General features: G+C 33.5%; 2 protein-coding genes across 3 annotated transcripts in view; one reads left to right on the top strand and one right to left on the bottom strand.

Annotated features, from left to right (window-relative positions):
• Nucleotides 1–387: 387 nt before the first annotated feature.
• LOC138326923 (ATP-binding cassette sub-family C member 5-like) lies at nucleotides 388–4,044 on the top strand. The gene is made up of 6 exons (XM_069272897.1): nucleotides 388–446; nucleotides 981–1,164; nucleotides 1,366–1,525; nucleotides 2,080–2,158; nucleotides 3,031–3,144; nucleotides 3,672–4,044. Exons 1-6 carry the CDS (start codon nucleotides 390–392, stop codon nucleotides 3,930–3,932), a joined length of 855 nt encoding a protein of 284 aa, XP_069128998.1. The 5' UTR covers nucleotides 388–389; the 3' UTR covers nucleotides 3,933–4,044.
• Nucleotides 4,045–4,449: 405 nt separating this feature from the next.
• The window catches only part of LOC138328259 (uncharacterized), a 35,906-nt gene continuing 22,330 nt past the window's right edge, over nucleotides 4,450–18,025 (bottom strand). For both annotated transcript variants that reach the window (XM_069274974.1, XM_069274973.1), the window contains 10 exons: nucleotides 17,413–17,474; nucleotides 15,723–15,806; nucleotides 12,359–12,423; nucleotides 11,980–12,057; nucleotides 10,087–10,147; nucleotides 9,145–9,289; nucleotides 7,976–8,589; nucleotides 7,488–7,538; nucleotides 7,103–7,192; nucleotides 4,450–6,694 (listed from right to left, as the gene is read on the bottom strand). In XM_069274974.1, coding sequence (XP_069131075.1) covers nucleotides 6,566–6,694; nucleotides 7,103–7,192; nucleotides 7,488–7,538; nucleotides 7,976–8,589; nucleotides 9,145–9,289; nucleotides 10,087–10,147; nucleotides 11,980–12,057; nucleotides 12,359–12,423; nucleotides 15,723–15,806; nucleotides 17,413–17,474 — 1,379 coding nt within the window. In that variant the 3' untranslated portion in view covers nucleotides 4,450–6,565. The remainder of the gene's footprint in view (nucleotides 6,695–7,102; nucleotides 7,193–7,487; nucleotides 7,539–7,975; nucleotides 8,590–9,144; nucleotides 9,290–10,086; nucleotides 10,148–11,979; nucleotides 12,058–12,358; nucleotides 12,424–15,722; nucleotides 15,807–17,412; nucleotides 17,475–18,025) is intronic.

Genomic DNA, 18,025 nt, shown 5'->3' with positions numbered 1-18,025 from the left:
GAGGTCTGACATTTTAACTTACGTTCTGCGACTGCTATACATGCTAGTCCTGCAGTTTGCTAGCGAGGAACATGTATATCATAGTTTCAAGCTGCTTCCCTTTAAATCGGTAGTTTTTCCCTCGTTATTCATACCACGACATTTAAGAGCAATGGTTAAAAAAAATGTCACGGATTTTAATGGTTTTAATCGCAATGGTTGCAAAAACTGTCACCAACTTCAATGACAAAGGTTAAAAAATGTAACGACTTTATATATATATATATACGTAAATTGACACCATTTTACAATTTACTGAAAAATACTATGAATAATCTTAAGTAATTTGACATTTCTTATTGTTGTGTCTCTTTCGTCAGGTGACGTCACTCGCCCAGTTCTGTGCCCGGATGCTGTGTGAAGTTGAATCTAGGTTTATTTCTGTTGAACGACTCCACGAGTACGAGGTAAACTGGATTGGTTGTTTTTATTTATACGTCAAACTTATAAAGTGCGACCATTTACATATGTACACATTACTATTGAACGGTCTATAATCTTTGGAAATAGGATTAATTTGCCGGTAGACCACTAGAAATACAAGTGTATTCCGCTGACGTTCGTTGACTTGGACATCATGAAGAAATGCTGATTACTAGTGGATAAGTGGTTTTATTTCTCTATGTACTACTCGGTTTTCCTCTACCACCAAATCGCCTGGATTGGCTATTAATTGACCATGGATAATATTTGCACACAAAAATATTAATTGGACGCAAAAATATGTAAACTGTTAAAAACCAGTGGCCTTGAAATATACACTTATATATCATATTTTATTACGATACCTTGAACGTCAGTAAGTTCAATACACACAACGTATGACTTGTAATTGTTGATTATTTTTAACATGTTTTAATTTTATGCGTTTTATGACAACATCGTCAATGTTTAACCCACAAAAAATAGCCAGCTATACGTAGCTGTTATTACTGTTTCAGAGTATAGATATAGAGAAGGAGACAGGAAATTCCCAGGTAGACAAGTCATGGCCCAGGTTTGGGAGGATAACATTTCTAGATGTTGTGATGAAATATAGAGCTGACATGGATCCAGTACTTCAGAACATAAATTTCGATATCCTACCGAGACAAAAAGTCGGCATTGTCGGACGTACGGGAGCAGGTAAGACGGTTGTACAATTTCAATTGGCAGAGTTGTTCGGTAAAAGTGAACACATTTGTTTTGGATCAGTAAAAAAAAGTTTTATTTTATTTTCATATGTAGAAAAATTGAATGCATGGACATAGTTTAAAACTGCACACCAAAGGTTTTTAGTAATGTCTTCCATTTTTTTCTGATTATCAATATGCAATGTTTTGATAGGAAAGTCGTCTCTGGCCGCGGCGCTCTTCAGATTAACCGATATATCGGAAGGACATGTACTCGTTGATGACATGGAGATTCGAAGTATATCTCGAAAACTACTCCGATCCAAATTATCATCTATCCCTCAGGACCCTGTTTTATTTGCTGGCACACTAAGGTAATTTTATTTAAAGAATGATATATAATATATAACATAGACATGGGTCGAACATAACCATCCTCGAACAATACCGGTAGTTGATGAAGTATAATGAATAATTCAACACTCAAATTATCTTTTTCTTTTGTTTGATAACATATTTATATTATCATGTATTGCTGTATATGTATGTGTTATTGAGAAAAAAAGGTCATTAGTTTGGTTTCCTTTCAATTGTATTTACAAATTATTTGACCCAAAATTTGTTTAATCGATTGATATGTTCGTCTTAGCGATTTCACAGAATGCGTTTTGTTCATTATTGCTTTTTTGTAAGAGTTACTTCCCTTTATTCAATAGAGTTTAGATCCTCGTGCAATGTGATCCAGTCGCAAGGGACGACGTGGAAAACGCTTTCTTTTAAAATCTGCATTTAGAAGTGACTAATAGTTTAAGTCACAAAAAGGACTATTTTAAACGAAATTTTGAGTAAATTGTTTTGATCGTTATGGAAACATTTTAGTCTTATATTCATTTAATTTTAGATATATGTCATTCTTTGTTAAATATAGGTATAACTTAGATCCTTTTGATGAGTATACAGACGCACAGATGTGGAACGCACTACATCAAGTCCATATGAAGGAAAAGGTACGATTTAAGGCTCAAGTCTAGTATATACGGAAACATAGTTTCTAAAATATTTTTGAAATCAATATTACTTTAAAGGGACAATTCAACGAGGCTAATTCTGTTACAAAACCACTAAGAAAAATAGGACATAAACGTATTGTTCTTTATTCCTTATGAATTATATAACAAGAAATATTGACAAATTCCACGATATTGTTAAGTATTTTGATCGATACCGTTAAAATTCAAATCGTTGATCAATTCAATTAAGCAGGTAAAATATGTATGCTGTGCCCGTACCCGAGCCAAAGTCAAGTACATTAATCAAATGTAATACATAACCACTGAGGAATTCGTGAAATTATATTTAGGCAAGATCATGAACCTGGGATTTGAGAAGTCCAAGACAAAAAATTCTTTACTACACTAGCAAGGGTTAGGGTTCGACATACAAGATGTCCGACCACAATGTGTACTGGCGGAGAGCAAGCGAGTTTGAACATTTCACATACATTTCACTACAGTGGACCTTTCTGGCATGTCACAGTAAAAACTAACAAATCTGATTTCCATAAGAACTGGTTTGTTTCCGATATATATGCAAATTTTGATGCACTCTTAGACTGAATTGTCTCTTTAATCCTTATCCTAGACCCTATTCTTTCCACAACCGTACCATTTAAAGCTAAACCCTTGAGCCAAAACTAACCCTAACAATAACTTGTTTAGATGGAACAACTTTAATGCATGCGTTGTGTCTTTATGTTTTAGCAATTATATATTGAATTAAAACGTACTAGATGTCCCCGATGTTTTTTTTTAAATTAGACCAAAAGCATAAAAGTATACTTTATTGGTATTTGTCAATTTGTTTTATTTTCCTCTTTTAGATGAAAGCCCTTGACCAAACTCTCGACCTAAATATACAGGAAAATGGTGAAAATTTCTCTGTTGGTGAACGACAACTAATATGCTTGGCTCGTGCTATCCTACGCCAAAATAAGGTAGGGTCACCGTCCTGAAAAAAAATACTGAAGATATTTACCTCGAACACACGGAATGAAGCAATTATTTTATAGATGCATATGACTAATTGGATGAGTTTTAAGATGAGCAAAATACGTTACACGATTAGAATTAGCCTCAAGTTGAGAATCATGGTTACAAATAATATATTCGCCGTGATCATGTCAGATTCGACTACTATTAGATATTTTTTAAAAATATTAGCTGAATTTGTGCTCAACAGTTCAATGTTAATTCAACACGAATGAGTACTTATACACGCATTACTGTTTTGTATTAGTCATGGCTGATTCGAAAGACTTGTTTATCGAATCGAAATAAATTATCAATGAAAGTATCAAGAAATACAATGCTAAGACACAAATATGCTCTTTAAATCGAAAAAAATCATACCACATATATATATCAAGGCACAAATATGTGCATATATTTCTGGCGAAACTGATATTCGATAAAACAATAAACAACCATGAGACCTTCACGTGATGTTTTTTTCTATATTCAGATCCTAATTCTGGACGAAGCTACGGCATCAATTGACACGTCAACAGACGCCTTGATCCAGGAGACGATTCGGGAGAACTTCTCTGACTGTACCGTCCTGACGATTGCCCACCGTCTCAACACCGTCTTACATTGTGACGTCATACTTGTCATGGAATCTGGGCGCGTGAAAGAAATGGGACACCCCCAGACACTTATACAAAATCCGTTATCGCATTTTAGTAAAATGATACGTGCACAGTCGGTGGCTCCAAACGCATAAAATGTTATTGCGATTATATACATGGTGAATTTCACAATATATTTATTTTACGGGTTTTTGTTTGTCATCAATTTACCTGATTTTATTTATTTATGTCTCAAATTAAAACGAATTAAAATAAGCGATTACAAAAATGTTGTCTTTGTTCATCGCCTTACTTTTTATGCATTTCAGAGAAAAAATCAGATTACCTTTCAGAACTAATCAGTCAATGAAAAAATGACGACAACTATTTCGTAGTTGGTGCTAATTCGAGTTGGATAATCACGCATTAGGTAAGTTTATTCGAATTCTCAATCACCTTATATGTAATTAATCATTACAATACCATCGAATTTCTGGTCTGCAACTTAACCAGGTCGTGCTTCAAATGTATTAAGTGTGTAAAAAAGCGACGACGAAACGTAGTTTATATAAATTATTTGATACAATATAGTTACGCACCAGGAACATCTATCCGATTTACTATCATCTTTATATGTTCATATTCATAATATGTACAAACAACGCCGTTGGCTACTTTCAAGTGTTTATTTCAAATAAATTAATACTGTTTGGTAACAATTATCTGTTGTTTTAACCTTAAACACAATAGAACAGCAAAACAAATCAATAGAAGGAAATATGAAAAACATGAATCCATTCATAATTCAATATTCAACGATTAAATCGCTAGGAAAGATCTCCATTTTGGAATGGTCTGAGACTCAATATGCTTTATATTAAAAATTTGTAAACACTAAACAATTAAACTCCTTTCTTTCTATCATGAAAGTTAAATGTAAAAAAAGAAAACAGGACAAAAATAAATAAACAAAATATTAACAAACAAACAAGCAGCTGTAGGTATTGCTACAACACATATAAAATAAGGTAAATTAAAGCACTTTGAAAAACATATACATAATTGTCGTTCTAGGGAAGTAGCGGGTAATGTACGACATATATATTGAGATTGTTTGCCATATATTACTCTTTACAGTTTACATTAGGATATTTTTCTCTTTATCAATCATAATTAGATTTGTGTTCAATTTGTCATTTAACCTACACGTAATTCATAAAAATCAGATAATTGATCCTCAAGGTTTGCATAAGGATGTTTCTATATATCAATCATAATTATATTCCTGTTCATTTAAATTTTTAACTAATTTATGAAAATCAAATAATTGTTTTCTGTACAGGTTAGCTTAGTATAAACATTTGCCATCGTAAATTTCTAAAGACCAGCGAAACCATAGTAAACAATGTTTAGATAGATATAATATACACCAGAAGTTCGCATTACGTTTTTATAATCATGCACTAAATGATAACAGTATTGTACTTAATTGTATAGAGGTGGCGTGAAATTTACAACATAGCACATTCTTAACATAACGTGTTTCCCAGGTATTCCATTTTTGTGATCAATAGATCCAATCGCCTCCACAAACATCTGAGTAAACTTTCATAAGTGACCCATCCGTATTTTGTGCGGCACGATCAATTAATGAGTTTGTCAATCTACAATGTGTATATATTTAGACGTCCAGTCAATGACAGAGAAAACTAGTCAGCACTAAAATCGAATTCAGCAATTAAGAATATTTCATAAGTAACACGAGAACACTTCCGCAAATATATGCAATACACAGCAAATGGAAATAGGTTTCTATAAACATTGATAAAAATAATTAACTTTAATCGATATAACAGATTCACTATCAGCGAATTCCATGTACATTGACTTGTGAGAGATATCACGTGGTAAAACAAATAACGCACGTTTCCTTCATCTGGGAGATATGGGTTCGAAATCTCGTTCGGACATGGCGATTATGAATGATCATTTACACAATAACGCAGAATTGATTTTTGACTTTTTGAAAAAAACACATATATATCGTGCCGTTCCATCCAATCATGTAAAAAAATAATAACTTGATTCTCAAAAAGTGCAGAAAATTTGCCTTATTGTTATATCCAGTTCCTAGTATTTAAAATCCCATCTAGATTGGCCTAATCTAAATGTGATTGGAAATGAATATGTAATTGTCATTTCATACACTTGATTTTACACGTTCTAATTTTAGCATCTATCTAATCGGAGAATCATTAAAATAGACTTAACCACCGAAATGTTCCTGGCGATTCATCCATGATTTACATAGTCATTAATATTCAGTATTGATAAATTCCAGTTTATCGTAGAAATGCATCCAACTGCAAATTAATTAACTAATTAATTAGCAATGTGAACATAATCCAAGTTTGAGTAATCATATTTTTTTAAATAATATTGGCAAGCCATTCCTCTTCAAGACGGAAGACAGATGATAATGATGATGACTATCATTCACACATAAACAATTTATCCCGTATGAACTATTTTGTAACATAGTGATCCTTTAATCCAAAAAAATCAAACATCTTCATAACTCTTATGTAACATTCTTCTTAATGATGTTGTTTACACGAAAGGTCAATGGTGTAGAATGGAAAGAAAACCGATTTAAAGAAACCTAAATGTGTTTCTCTGTGTCAGGCTTTCATTTTGACACTACAATGCCCATATATATCCACATATGTACGTAGAGGCATTTCGCAGTAGAATCCAGTTTCAATATTCACAAACTTCTCCATAATCATCATCTTTTTTCTGATCTCGATATTTTGAAGTTAATGAATTCCTTCACAGTATCCTTTTTGAATTCATCCCACCGCATCGTGATGTCCAATCTATCGATGAGTTCCTGTTGTGTCGGGAAAGGTTTAGCCTGTCGAGAAGTTAGAGGTATATATTAGGATATAAATATAATATTGAATATACCAGCATTGGTTGTTCACATCGTGTGATGTACGTAACTGGTGAGGTTTTAGTCTCTTCTTTAATGATTCTCAGCAAGACTTTGATAAATCAACCCCAATAAACATCGGCAAAATAGAAAGTTAAATATATCATTCGGTGCATTACTTCAAAGGATGTGCAATGTGGATAATATAATGATTTATTCAAGCAAAATTCAAGCAAAAAAAAAAAAAAACAAAAAAAAAAATCCCACCTGCTCCACCCAACATACGCATTGCAAAATGGAATCATTAACGTTTTAAGATGTGAAAAAGCCACGTAGGAAATATATATAAATTCTTAGAAGAGTAATTATAGTATTTATAATTGTACTCACTTTTAAGCGAATAAGGCTGAACATGGCGTCGTCACAGTGTTTCAGGAAGAACTTCTTGTTGATAGCAAGGACTTCGCAGTCACCACTCACCTACAACAGAGTATTGGAAACTTAATAGCCCGTCAGTATAAATACATTAGTAATAAGTTGTTTTCTTTCTTACGTACTTCATCATTTACGTCATTGAAAAAAGAAAATAATATGAATATGTTTAGGTGGAATCGGTACAGTACCCAATCAGGCTACCGGAATCTCTATGCATAAAGCTTCTATGTCTCGATTTTTTCATATCCGTATGAATATTTTAAAGTTGTTTCCATTTTCCTTTTAAACGATCACCCATGATTGTTTTAACAGTATGCGTATTTAATGGTTAATAACCTACCAGGCTTACTGATGGTCCTCTATCATTCATATCCAAACAAGACCGAAGACCCTGATAAAAAGATAAAGTATTTGAATGCCACGAATACCAACACATCCTAGTTCACATATAATAAGATATAGGTTATAAAGTTACCACGTACAGCAATACTACTGCAACCATTTAAATTTTATTCTTTGTTTCAATTGTTGAACCATGATCTTTTTCGGTTGCTATTTTTGTTGTTGTTTTATATGCGCATTCACGCTTGGCATCTTACAGAGTTATCTACCATTGTGAGTTGGTACTTACTGTGGTGTCATCATTTAATGAGCGAAGATAACGTAATTTTCCTTAAACATGTGACGTTACGCTCACAAAAACATGACACATCTATTAAGTTTTACCACAAGGACAGAAAACATTGTAATATGCAAATGCAGCATTGAGTATTAATGATAATACTTCAAACGTGCACTAATGAAGAAAATGATCCGGTAAATACATACAAATGTCTGTCCCTGATGAAGAGTTTCCACTTGAACAAACGGCGGGAGCTCTGTTGTTCTCTCGTGAGCAGAATCCACTCGTGTGTTTCGAGGTTTGATAAAAGGTGCGTTTCCATACTGTTTCCTAGCTAATCTGTACCTATTTTCTTTGTTGCTGCCCTCTGATTTCGGTCGAATCGCCAGTCCACCCTTTCCTGTTTTCTGATAAAAATTTGTCTTTCCACTGATGTCTTTAATCTCCTCAAGAACAACTGGTGTTTCACTATTGTCCACTCTTGAAGTTTCCTCGTCCTTTGTTGTTCCTTCCTCTTCTAACGCTTCCTCCATTTCTTTCCGGTCACTTTCGAGTGGACCTTCGGAGTTTCCGGGAGTTTTAAGCGTTATCCGTGGTAGTTTTGTCGATGAATTCTCTGCTTGTTTCGTGTGCATAGCATCATGTGACTTCGCGTTAAGGAAAGCAGCCATAGTTGGGAAGTTGTTTGCACGTGGTGTGGCAGGGAAGCTCTTGTAGGCAAGTTCCTTCATGCAGTCTCTATGCCCATATATAGGCGGAGCTGACATCAGATTTCTTCGAGGTCCTGGTGTATACAGTGCTGGGTCATACGAGGATTTCACTGTAATGCAGATCATATCAATTGATTTTAAAATAAAAATTAATTGAAAAAATTGGGAGAGAATAACATCAGTCAGACTTACCACAAGTTAAAACAATGAAATAATAATTAAATATCCAATAAACTACAAAATATCACTTCTCATGCTTAACTTAGGACAGGAGTCCTGTTGTTAAAAGATTAGCTCAGTGAAACTTTCGTTTGTCATTTGCCTTATAACCAGTGATTTAATCTTCTCAGATATAAACAAGCAGGTAAAAAATGGCATACTTCAGAAAGTTGTAAAATGAATGTCAAGTTAACGCTCACTTAACAACAAAGGACTTTCTTGATTATAAAAATGTTGTTTAACTCTAATTGCCTTATTCATCTTTAAAACTGGGCCTTGGTAAAAAACCTTTACCAGGATGTAAAAATAATCAGGATCGATAACAAAGCGGACGAATCTGCATAACCAAATCTTCTGATGTGTGATATTTAAGACTAGTATCGACCTGCCGTAATAGGATAATTACAGCTAATGACGAATAAATTACACTAGTAATGTATACTAACGGTGGTCCTTTTGTGCTATGAAGTTGAGAATCTTTGTTTTGCGGTGGTAAGGCGATTCCTCTTCCATGGCAGCCTGAATTTCCTTCCGCCGTTTCCGGACATTAATCACTCCTGGTTTGAGATGACTAAGAACACGAGCCTCGCCCTGAAAATACAGTATACCATAATGAATTCTGGGAAAGACATACAGTGCTTTCGTATAATTGGTTTTTTTTCTTTTATGACTACAACTATGGTTTATATATAATGAGGAGGCGACGTAAAGTCATACCTTGTCTTTTTGTAAAAATGGGAGATAAAACAGATCACACAATTTTCATAATGTAGGGATTCTGTGTAACGTCGTTTCTGATATGGCAGCGTAATTATTTTGTAGATTCAAGACTCTGTGGATCTTCATTAAATGACAAAATAACGACAAAACAAATTATGACGTTTTAATTCTACGTCACAAAGCATTACTAAACTGTTATGGTTGATCTAGTGATATCTTTGGGGTTTTATATAAACAGATGTTCAAATAATATTTTTCCACAAATAGAAGTAAATATGATTCATTTTTATTAGAATGTTTAGACGTAGTTTTTCAAATATTAAAAAGGAAAAAAAATGAATAGTTCCTTTTCAATTGTATCAAAAGTTTTGTCAATTCAAATGGGATTGAAGTATTTATAATCGTTTTGTTGATGAATCTGTAATATTTTCATACATTAGTATGGCTAATGCATTCAGCCTACACTATACATATTGAAAAAAATAAAGTGTACTCAAATAATAATAGTGTCTTTTGTTGTGCTTGATATGAAGGTTGTCACTGTTATCATTCAAACCACCAGAGTTCGCATTTATCACTTTCCATTATCTGTGAATGTTTCTGTGTTTGCTTTGTTAAACTTACATATATCTAGCCTTTCGTGTCGCTCTAAGTAAACATACACTTACCGATTTGATAACGAAAATCCACTCAATCTCGTTGCTGTCTTTAACCATCAGACGGCCGTACCTAGCAATACAGACACGCCAATTTATTTTCTATATTCAACAACATGTATTAGCTGTGTTAGATATGTTAAAAAGGCTTTATCATCCTTACACAGAATCGGATTAGGATTGTCTCGTAATGAAAGGTTGACCTAATCGAACGCACTAGTCCTCAACTAAGACGACCATAGTTCGATTCACCGATTAATTTCGGAAATATAAGGAGTTCGGATAATATATTTTCTATAACGTATCACTCCTCAAGCCACATGTATATGGACAACAGACAATATATGTTAAAAGCTTGATCGTATTGCATAATGCAATTGAATGTTTCAAGTTTTGACAAATATCTAAGGCACATTAAACTCGTTGGAACGAGCGAAAGCAGCTGTTTCCTTAAACCTGTGTTTTATCGTATCAAACATTTTGTTAATATATCTTCAAACGGGGAAAATAAATTTTAACGAATAAACCTTAAAATAGTATAACCGATAAAACTTAAAATAGTATAATATATATAACTTTCACCCAATACTTCTTTATTCATGTCTTTTTTATATAAATTATATCAATATCCCGTGAGATTCTTTAAAACACCATCACCGTAAAAAGTGCCGGCTATACGGCAGGACTTTGTTAAAACATTGGTAACCGGAGAAAACTTACATCGGTTTGAAAACTATGCAATATTAACACTCCACTGAAAAAATTGAACCCCGGCTACATACAGGAAATACAAGAAAATTAACACTATTATTTCTCCACTATGATTTTGATGATATTAAGAAAACACGATTAATTTCAAAATTATTAAATACGTCTTTGATATTCTCATAATTGCTTATAATGTTAGTATCTATTATTTATTTTGTTTACTCAGATCTATATAAAACTGAAAGAGCATAAATACAATGACATCAATAATTAAAACAAATCTTTCTAAGTGGTCTGATGGGAAATATCCGAATTAAAAAACTGTTTGTACATGTAGCACGAATACTAACTCATTTGATTATTTCCTTAATTAAATAAAGCTTCACCGTATCACCTTCATTGATGCATTCATGTGTAACTAGAAACCCCATTTAAATAAGACCAAAACACATAAAGAAGGCAAGTTCAGAATGACAGTCACAGTAATGGAATCAAATGTCACACTACGAATATTGATTGTACATTGTAGTCTATAACGTTAAATTGTTAAATTTCGCGAGTGGACAATTTCACGCTTCACTTTTTGGGCCTGCGGTAAACTATTCTTGCTATCATCTTTGTAGACTATGAAAGCGTCATTCATCTGACAAAATTAAATATATACAACTATGATTTAAATAAGAGGTATTAAAATTGCGCGATTTTAGAGACATTAAACTCTCGCGAATATTAGCAACCATACAGTTACGACTATAAAGTTATAATTACAGAATACAGGAAACCCTCCCTTTAGGCTTTCCCTTTTCAGCACCCAATAAAATGAGCCGTAATCCCGTTTAGTTGTTTTGTCTACAAAAGTACACAAAATTGTCATGGATCTACATCTGCTAATCCATTGTGTATAAATATACATATACATGTATCTTTATGTGAAGATTATGCTTCAGAATTTTATCACTGGGAACGGAAGTATTACCCACGATATGGCAAGAGGACAATATAGGTCTAGTACTTCCATTACTTTTATGATATGAAATCTTGATTTTTTTCTATTTTGTTGTCATCGCTACTGTTTGCAAATCAGCAAGCATAACAATTTTTTCTCTATTTCTCAGTTTCTAAATTGAAATACAATAAAGGGGAAAATCTACAACAATTCATTGAGATAAATATTCATGCGCCATATTCGTTACTCACTTGTATCGCCTTACGCTCCACGTGCCAGGATTTTCCTCTAACTTCTGCATAGGGAAATGACTCAGCACCACACTCTTCCTGAAATCGAAAACAAAAATCGATTTAGTTGTTAAAAGTGACCAAATTTTGATTTAACGAAGATGATAATCTTCTATATTTTTTTTACCTAGAAGCGCTCTGTTCATTTATATGTAGTTTCGTATGCCCAAACTGCCTTGAAATTAATAATGTATCATGAAAATGGTATCTTAGAATTTGTCTGATGACGGTTTTTATCTAGAAGTGATGTGTTCATTAATAAGAAGTTTTGTATGTATAAATTGTGTAATTAATGTAAAAAAATATATCTTGGAAATGGTAAATCAAGACTTATACTCACTTGCATATTTCTAGATTCTTCGGGTCATTGGAATCTGCAGACATGTTGAATATGTCCATATAATCCTGTAATGTTAAAGGTTTTAACAAATTTGAGAAGAAATCCATTTTTGAAATGTACGTTTGTATTTTGCCTCAAAACTCTATATTTACGTGTGGTTCGCACACCGTTCCATCAATGTTCCGTGATAGTTCTGTGTCGATTTATATCCTATACACAATAGCATCCTTAATCACTGAACCAACCTTCGCGGGTATATAGTTCATCAATTATGCATCAGGACTATGTCGATATTTTAGTCCAAGCAATACACAATACAACGCTAAGATCACCTGTACGCCTCGCTTTGGGAAAATCCTTGCAGCTTCAATCAGAGAAATTATTCTGCTGCTTTACAAAGCTGTTAATCCTACTAAATCAATCGCCATCGCTATATACAGCATTCGTCTTTGTTAAGATAATAATACCATCATGGTACACTGCCTCGACTGATATGAAACATCGATAGGACTGGGTTACGATAATACGGGGTCAGACGAGTGGGATCACCAGGGATGTAATAGTCGGTATACAATACCTTTCCTCTCTACAGAGTATAAGTACTCGTGTGAAAAGGTGAGTTCAGGGTCTAAAGCCTTACTCGCACTCATCACGCTATATAAGTATGTTTATTATTTACATGATTCCTGGTGCGTTGCTATTATTATCTTGGTTTGTTTATAATTGAATATTCCGAATCGCATCAGTTGTAAATAAAACAATAGTAACATTGTTTGAAAAAAACGGACCGACGTGCGAATTACTTACTTTAGATTTAACATCGTATATATATATATAACTAGAACTAGAAAAGTACAAAGAAATCCACGATGCAGATTAAATTTATTATACCGAAAAATTAAATGCTATGTATCCTGTCCAATTAAAATGAAAATAATAGTTGGCCAAGGTACATGCGTTAGTGCAATGTGAAACGATTTCCTTGATAGGTTAAAGACATATACATGAACATTTCCAAAAAGGCATAGAATAAAGTTGACTAATAAATTCCTGACATGCATCCTCGATACTCCAGGGGTTTCGATCACTTACGATCTCTACACTTCTGGACTATCTCAAAGTAAAACTGAAGGCAGCTCAGGGGGAACATTCTGAACCAATCACAGGCCTGCAACGATTTCCTTTGCAGACTACAGAGAAAGCGACGGTAAACTTCAACAAAACCACACAGTAGACCACAGTGTACCATTATACGGCTCTTTTGATGTACATCAAAGGACTAAACTATATGTATCTGTTCTACTTTGTTGCCTCACGTTTTACTATGAAATCAGGGGTGTAGAGATGTAAGTGATTGTAAACCTTAGAGTATCGAGGATGAATCACATGAAGCTAATAAGTATTTGGACTTTTTGAAATTAATTAACTCGTCTTATATTTATATTTCTAAAAGTAAAAGTCGATTTTGTAAAGGTATGGATATAAATTGCTTTTCCTCTTTTAATCAATCGCAATTTAGATTCACTTATTTAACATTCAACGAACGTGAAACAAAAGCTCCGCACAGTAAACGTTTGACATCAGAAACACATGATATTCATCTATAATAACTCAGTCGATGTCAGACGCCGCTGAATTGGGTTTACATAGCTGCTATTGAACAGCTTTCAAATGGATTTGCTTGTATGTAGACAGCTAATAAGTCAACTAATTAGAATTCGTATATATTCAAAATGAATTCGTTAACCTCAGGCGACTTCTAAAGCACAAATACAAGCAAAGTGATAGATTTTTAGAGTGTGACATTGATTTTTTTTGTTTTATTATTTTTTTTTTCGAGGTGTTTATTGAACATAATTCGCTTAATTTAGTTTTAAAGGAACAGCGTTACGAAATCTATCAGCATAAATTTACACATCATTGCACAGAGAATATTATCGGGATAACGCTGAGAAATATTGGTTTGTTTGCTCGGACTTAGGTATATTTGATTGACAGGTTATGTATTTAATGAAATAATTAGCAAATAAAAGTCTGTTGATATCTATTTTTTCCTCCAATTATTTTTTTCCCTTTTTGTATTATGACCTTATCCCCTACACTGGTATGTCTATGCAACCATGTCTTTCATAATAGCATTATCGATCTTTTTTCGGGATTTTAATTTACAGAATGTTCACGTAAAGCTATTTATCATTTTTTTTATTTTTGCAGACGCAAACATACTTAAAGTAAAGTAAAAAGAGACAAGTCTTATTATCTGATATACTTATGAACATTCCTGCAGACGGCACTTGAAACCTAGGCTTAATCATTTGACATTCCAAACTCCCCCTACTTTCAGACACGATCAGGAGATTAAATCAATATGAATGGATGTCGTGATGATAATTAGATCGAGACACCTTACATTTATATAAAACCTTATGAATACGTACACTTGCGTGTGTAATGACTATTAGGGTATTAATAGGGAATTAACGAGAGGCAGGAACACAGTCTGGAGTAGCCTGGTTGTTTATATTCTAGCTAGTAATTTAAAGGGAGACCTCCGTACATATTTATTATTTTGTCTGATGTAATCAGAGTTATACATCTCTAATCAGATGTAAAGAGGAGAATGGAATTTCATTTTTTTATTGTTTATAAAAAACAATGATTACCAGTGGCGTAGGAAGATGAAAGGTAATGGGGGGGCAAAGGTCCACAATATTTTGTAACCCCCCTCCCCCGCGCCCTACAGACGGAGATTTAATTCAACACACATCCATAAATACTTTATATACTTTTTTCATATATCATTAAATATAATCCTTGTACACATTTATAGACAGTTAGTCGCTAAAAGGAAATAAACAAATACGCAAATTGGCCAAATTAGCGTGTGAGCGCCGAAGGCGCGAGATTTTTGGGGTCTGGGGGTCGACCCCGGGAAAAACATTACGATTTAGAATGGCTGAGATGAGTTTTTACAATGTATTTTGATGAATTTTGCCCCCCCCCCCCCCCCCCCCCCCCCTTCCCACGCCCCCTGATTACACAACATTAACAGGATAATCCTTGTTACATTTTAAAGATATAATTAATATTTATTTTCTTGTAAATAATCAAAATGACTATAAAATGGTCATAGCATGCAGTAAACAAAAGAGACAGGGAAATAAGTTGTTTACATGTAGTTTCAATAGAATGTTTATACAGTATTATAGTTTTCCATAATTGCAAATAAGTTTTGAAAGATGAAAACGCTTGTAAACAAGGAGTCTACCTAGATTTATCAACAGCAACATGATTTATGTGGCATAATACACAGCAAAAGAATTATAAATAAAACAATTACGCTATACACAAAGTAAATACTCACAAAGCGATGTAGAAATATGATTTCAGCCTGGTGCCGAGTAATCACAGTCCCTCTCCGGGCACATCCACAAACCAAATCTTCCTCCTGCAGTTACAAACAAAACAAATGCTCGGACATACGTTTCTCCCAAATATCCTACCTCGTCGATACCCTATAGCTGACTACATTACAGACATCAATATACCCCTGTAAAGCTATAGAACAGAATAGCTCTTAAAGGATTAGACAATGTTACACAACGTTAGGATTAGTAAGGGCTGTTACCTGATCCATCTGTTTTATTGGTTTACCTGTGTATTGTATTCTTCACGAACAAAATTCAATTTGTCATTTAACTGATCAACAGGTGTTAACAAACTGCCACTGATTTTGTTGAACATGTCAAATTTTATCCCTTTCTTAACAATTTATTTTTTCGCAGATAAGCGTACCAACATTTTGGTTAAATAATGAACACATTGTACATGTATTAAAGCTCATGAATGTATCTCTCCTATGTTTTTTATGATATTTTATTTTGAAACTTTATGAACCTACTAATATATAACACGATTATGTAATTCTAGATTATGGCAAGTAGCATAGACCAATGTTCACTATTTGTGCAATAACACATCTGTACGACAATATACATGTATCAAAACTGGATCAAACACCAGGTTATGGGAATGGTTCATCGACTATTACATAAAGTTTAATATTGTTTATTGCAGGAAAGCTACGTACCGTTGATACTCTTTAACTACAGATTTACCCACGTGGAAACGATTTTTCAACCACTAAATAATTGATGGCTTTTAAATATAAATAATTATACAAGATTTAGTTTTATTCGTGAGTAATAACAGTTGACACGTAGAATATCCTCATAAATGTACACATAAGATTTTGATAATACTTAACGGTGTATTACGATATGATCGAAACATTTGATAAAATCGGGACCAGTGACATTTTCCTCTTGTCTCATTGTATGTTGATAGTATAATGTCAAAGTTTACAAAATTATTTCATAAACTATAACAAGCCTGGACTATTCATTAATTTGTCCCGTATTATACTTACAATGCATCTACATATGTTTGTGTCGACAACTTACATGTATTGATCATAGGGTACGTTTGTTGTTTAGGTACAAACATTTGTTAGTATACAAAGAATTATTGTATGTTCACGCTTTTTATATCTTACATGTATCTAAAAAATCTACAAACTAGTAAACAACAGACCAATTTTCAGTAATACATTACTAACATTCGATCACTTATGTGTGTACATTATTTTCCAAAAGACACATTCTGACAGAAATTATATAATGAAATTTCATATTTTAGTGCTACTCTACATAACCGTATGCAATCACTACGATATGTGAACATATTGCCAGTAAGACAAAATGTTGTTATTTGTGGTTCAAAACATTTACATTTATAACAGCAATATTCTGCTTCTTTTGTAAGAGTCTACACGCCTTTCTCTCTTCTTCAGCCTTATTTTTTTCAACGTTTGATGCAGTATAAAATAACAAAGTCTCCCATGTGGTACAGTGTAAGTTATATTTTCGCAATTATTCATTTCTACCTTTGAATGCATAAAATAATAATTAAAACGTCATCAATACCTATTAATTTAGCACATAACCTTGAAGACGGCACGAAGGTACATTAATCAGTTATGAAATAAGACTTACCCCAAACTTTTCTCCGGCACGTATTTCAGTCGGCGCTTTCCGTCCTTCGGGCTTCTCAATAACTACAAATAAATAAACCTAGCTGGTCAGTAAATTAGAGTTTATCCTCGGTCATCATTACTTTTAGTTTATCACAAGTTGAAATCAAAACCACACTGAATAGGACACGCAATCACCGTAGACTAACTGTTATATCCAATATGCATTTAGCTGAATGCTTTAGTGCCGACATTGATTTTATGATTGTTTTACCTGTACCCACCTATATATTAAAGTCACATTCTCCAATCGTGATTTTCACACGATGTTCTTATATTGCGTAAACCGAGCTAGCCCCTCTATCGGTTGGTTAAACATTCTTCAATATCGCGATTACAACCGAACATCACATGCCCTTGGTGGAGTGTTTTTACAATTACTGCCCCTTAGACACCTCGTGTTAAAACGTCTGGCGGCATTGGGCCAGATCACATATTCACAATACCGGTAGATTTGAATGTAAAGTTTTGTTAAATTGTCTGACGTATTCATAAGAACTGACAGGCCACTGAATATGTTATCATGCACAGGGCCACGTCAATTTTATATCAATTTAAAATGTTGAATAAATGGA

This window comes from Argopecten irradians, chromosome 7 (genome assembly GCF_041381155.1).
Source record: "Argopecten irradians isolate NY chromosome 7, Ai_NY, whole genome shotgun sequence".
NCBI classification, from domain to species: domain Eukaryota; kingdom Metazoa; phylum Mollusca; class Bivalvia; order Pectinida; family Pectinidae; genus Argopecten; species Argopecten irradians.
Note: the sequence above shows the minus strand (reverse complement) of the source record. Positions and strands in the feature narration are given on the sequence as shown.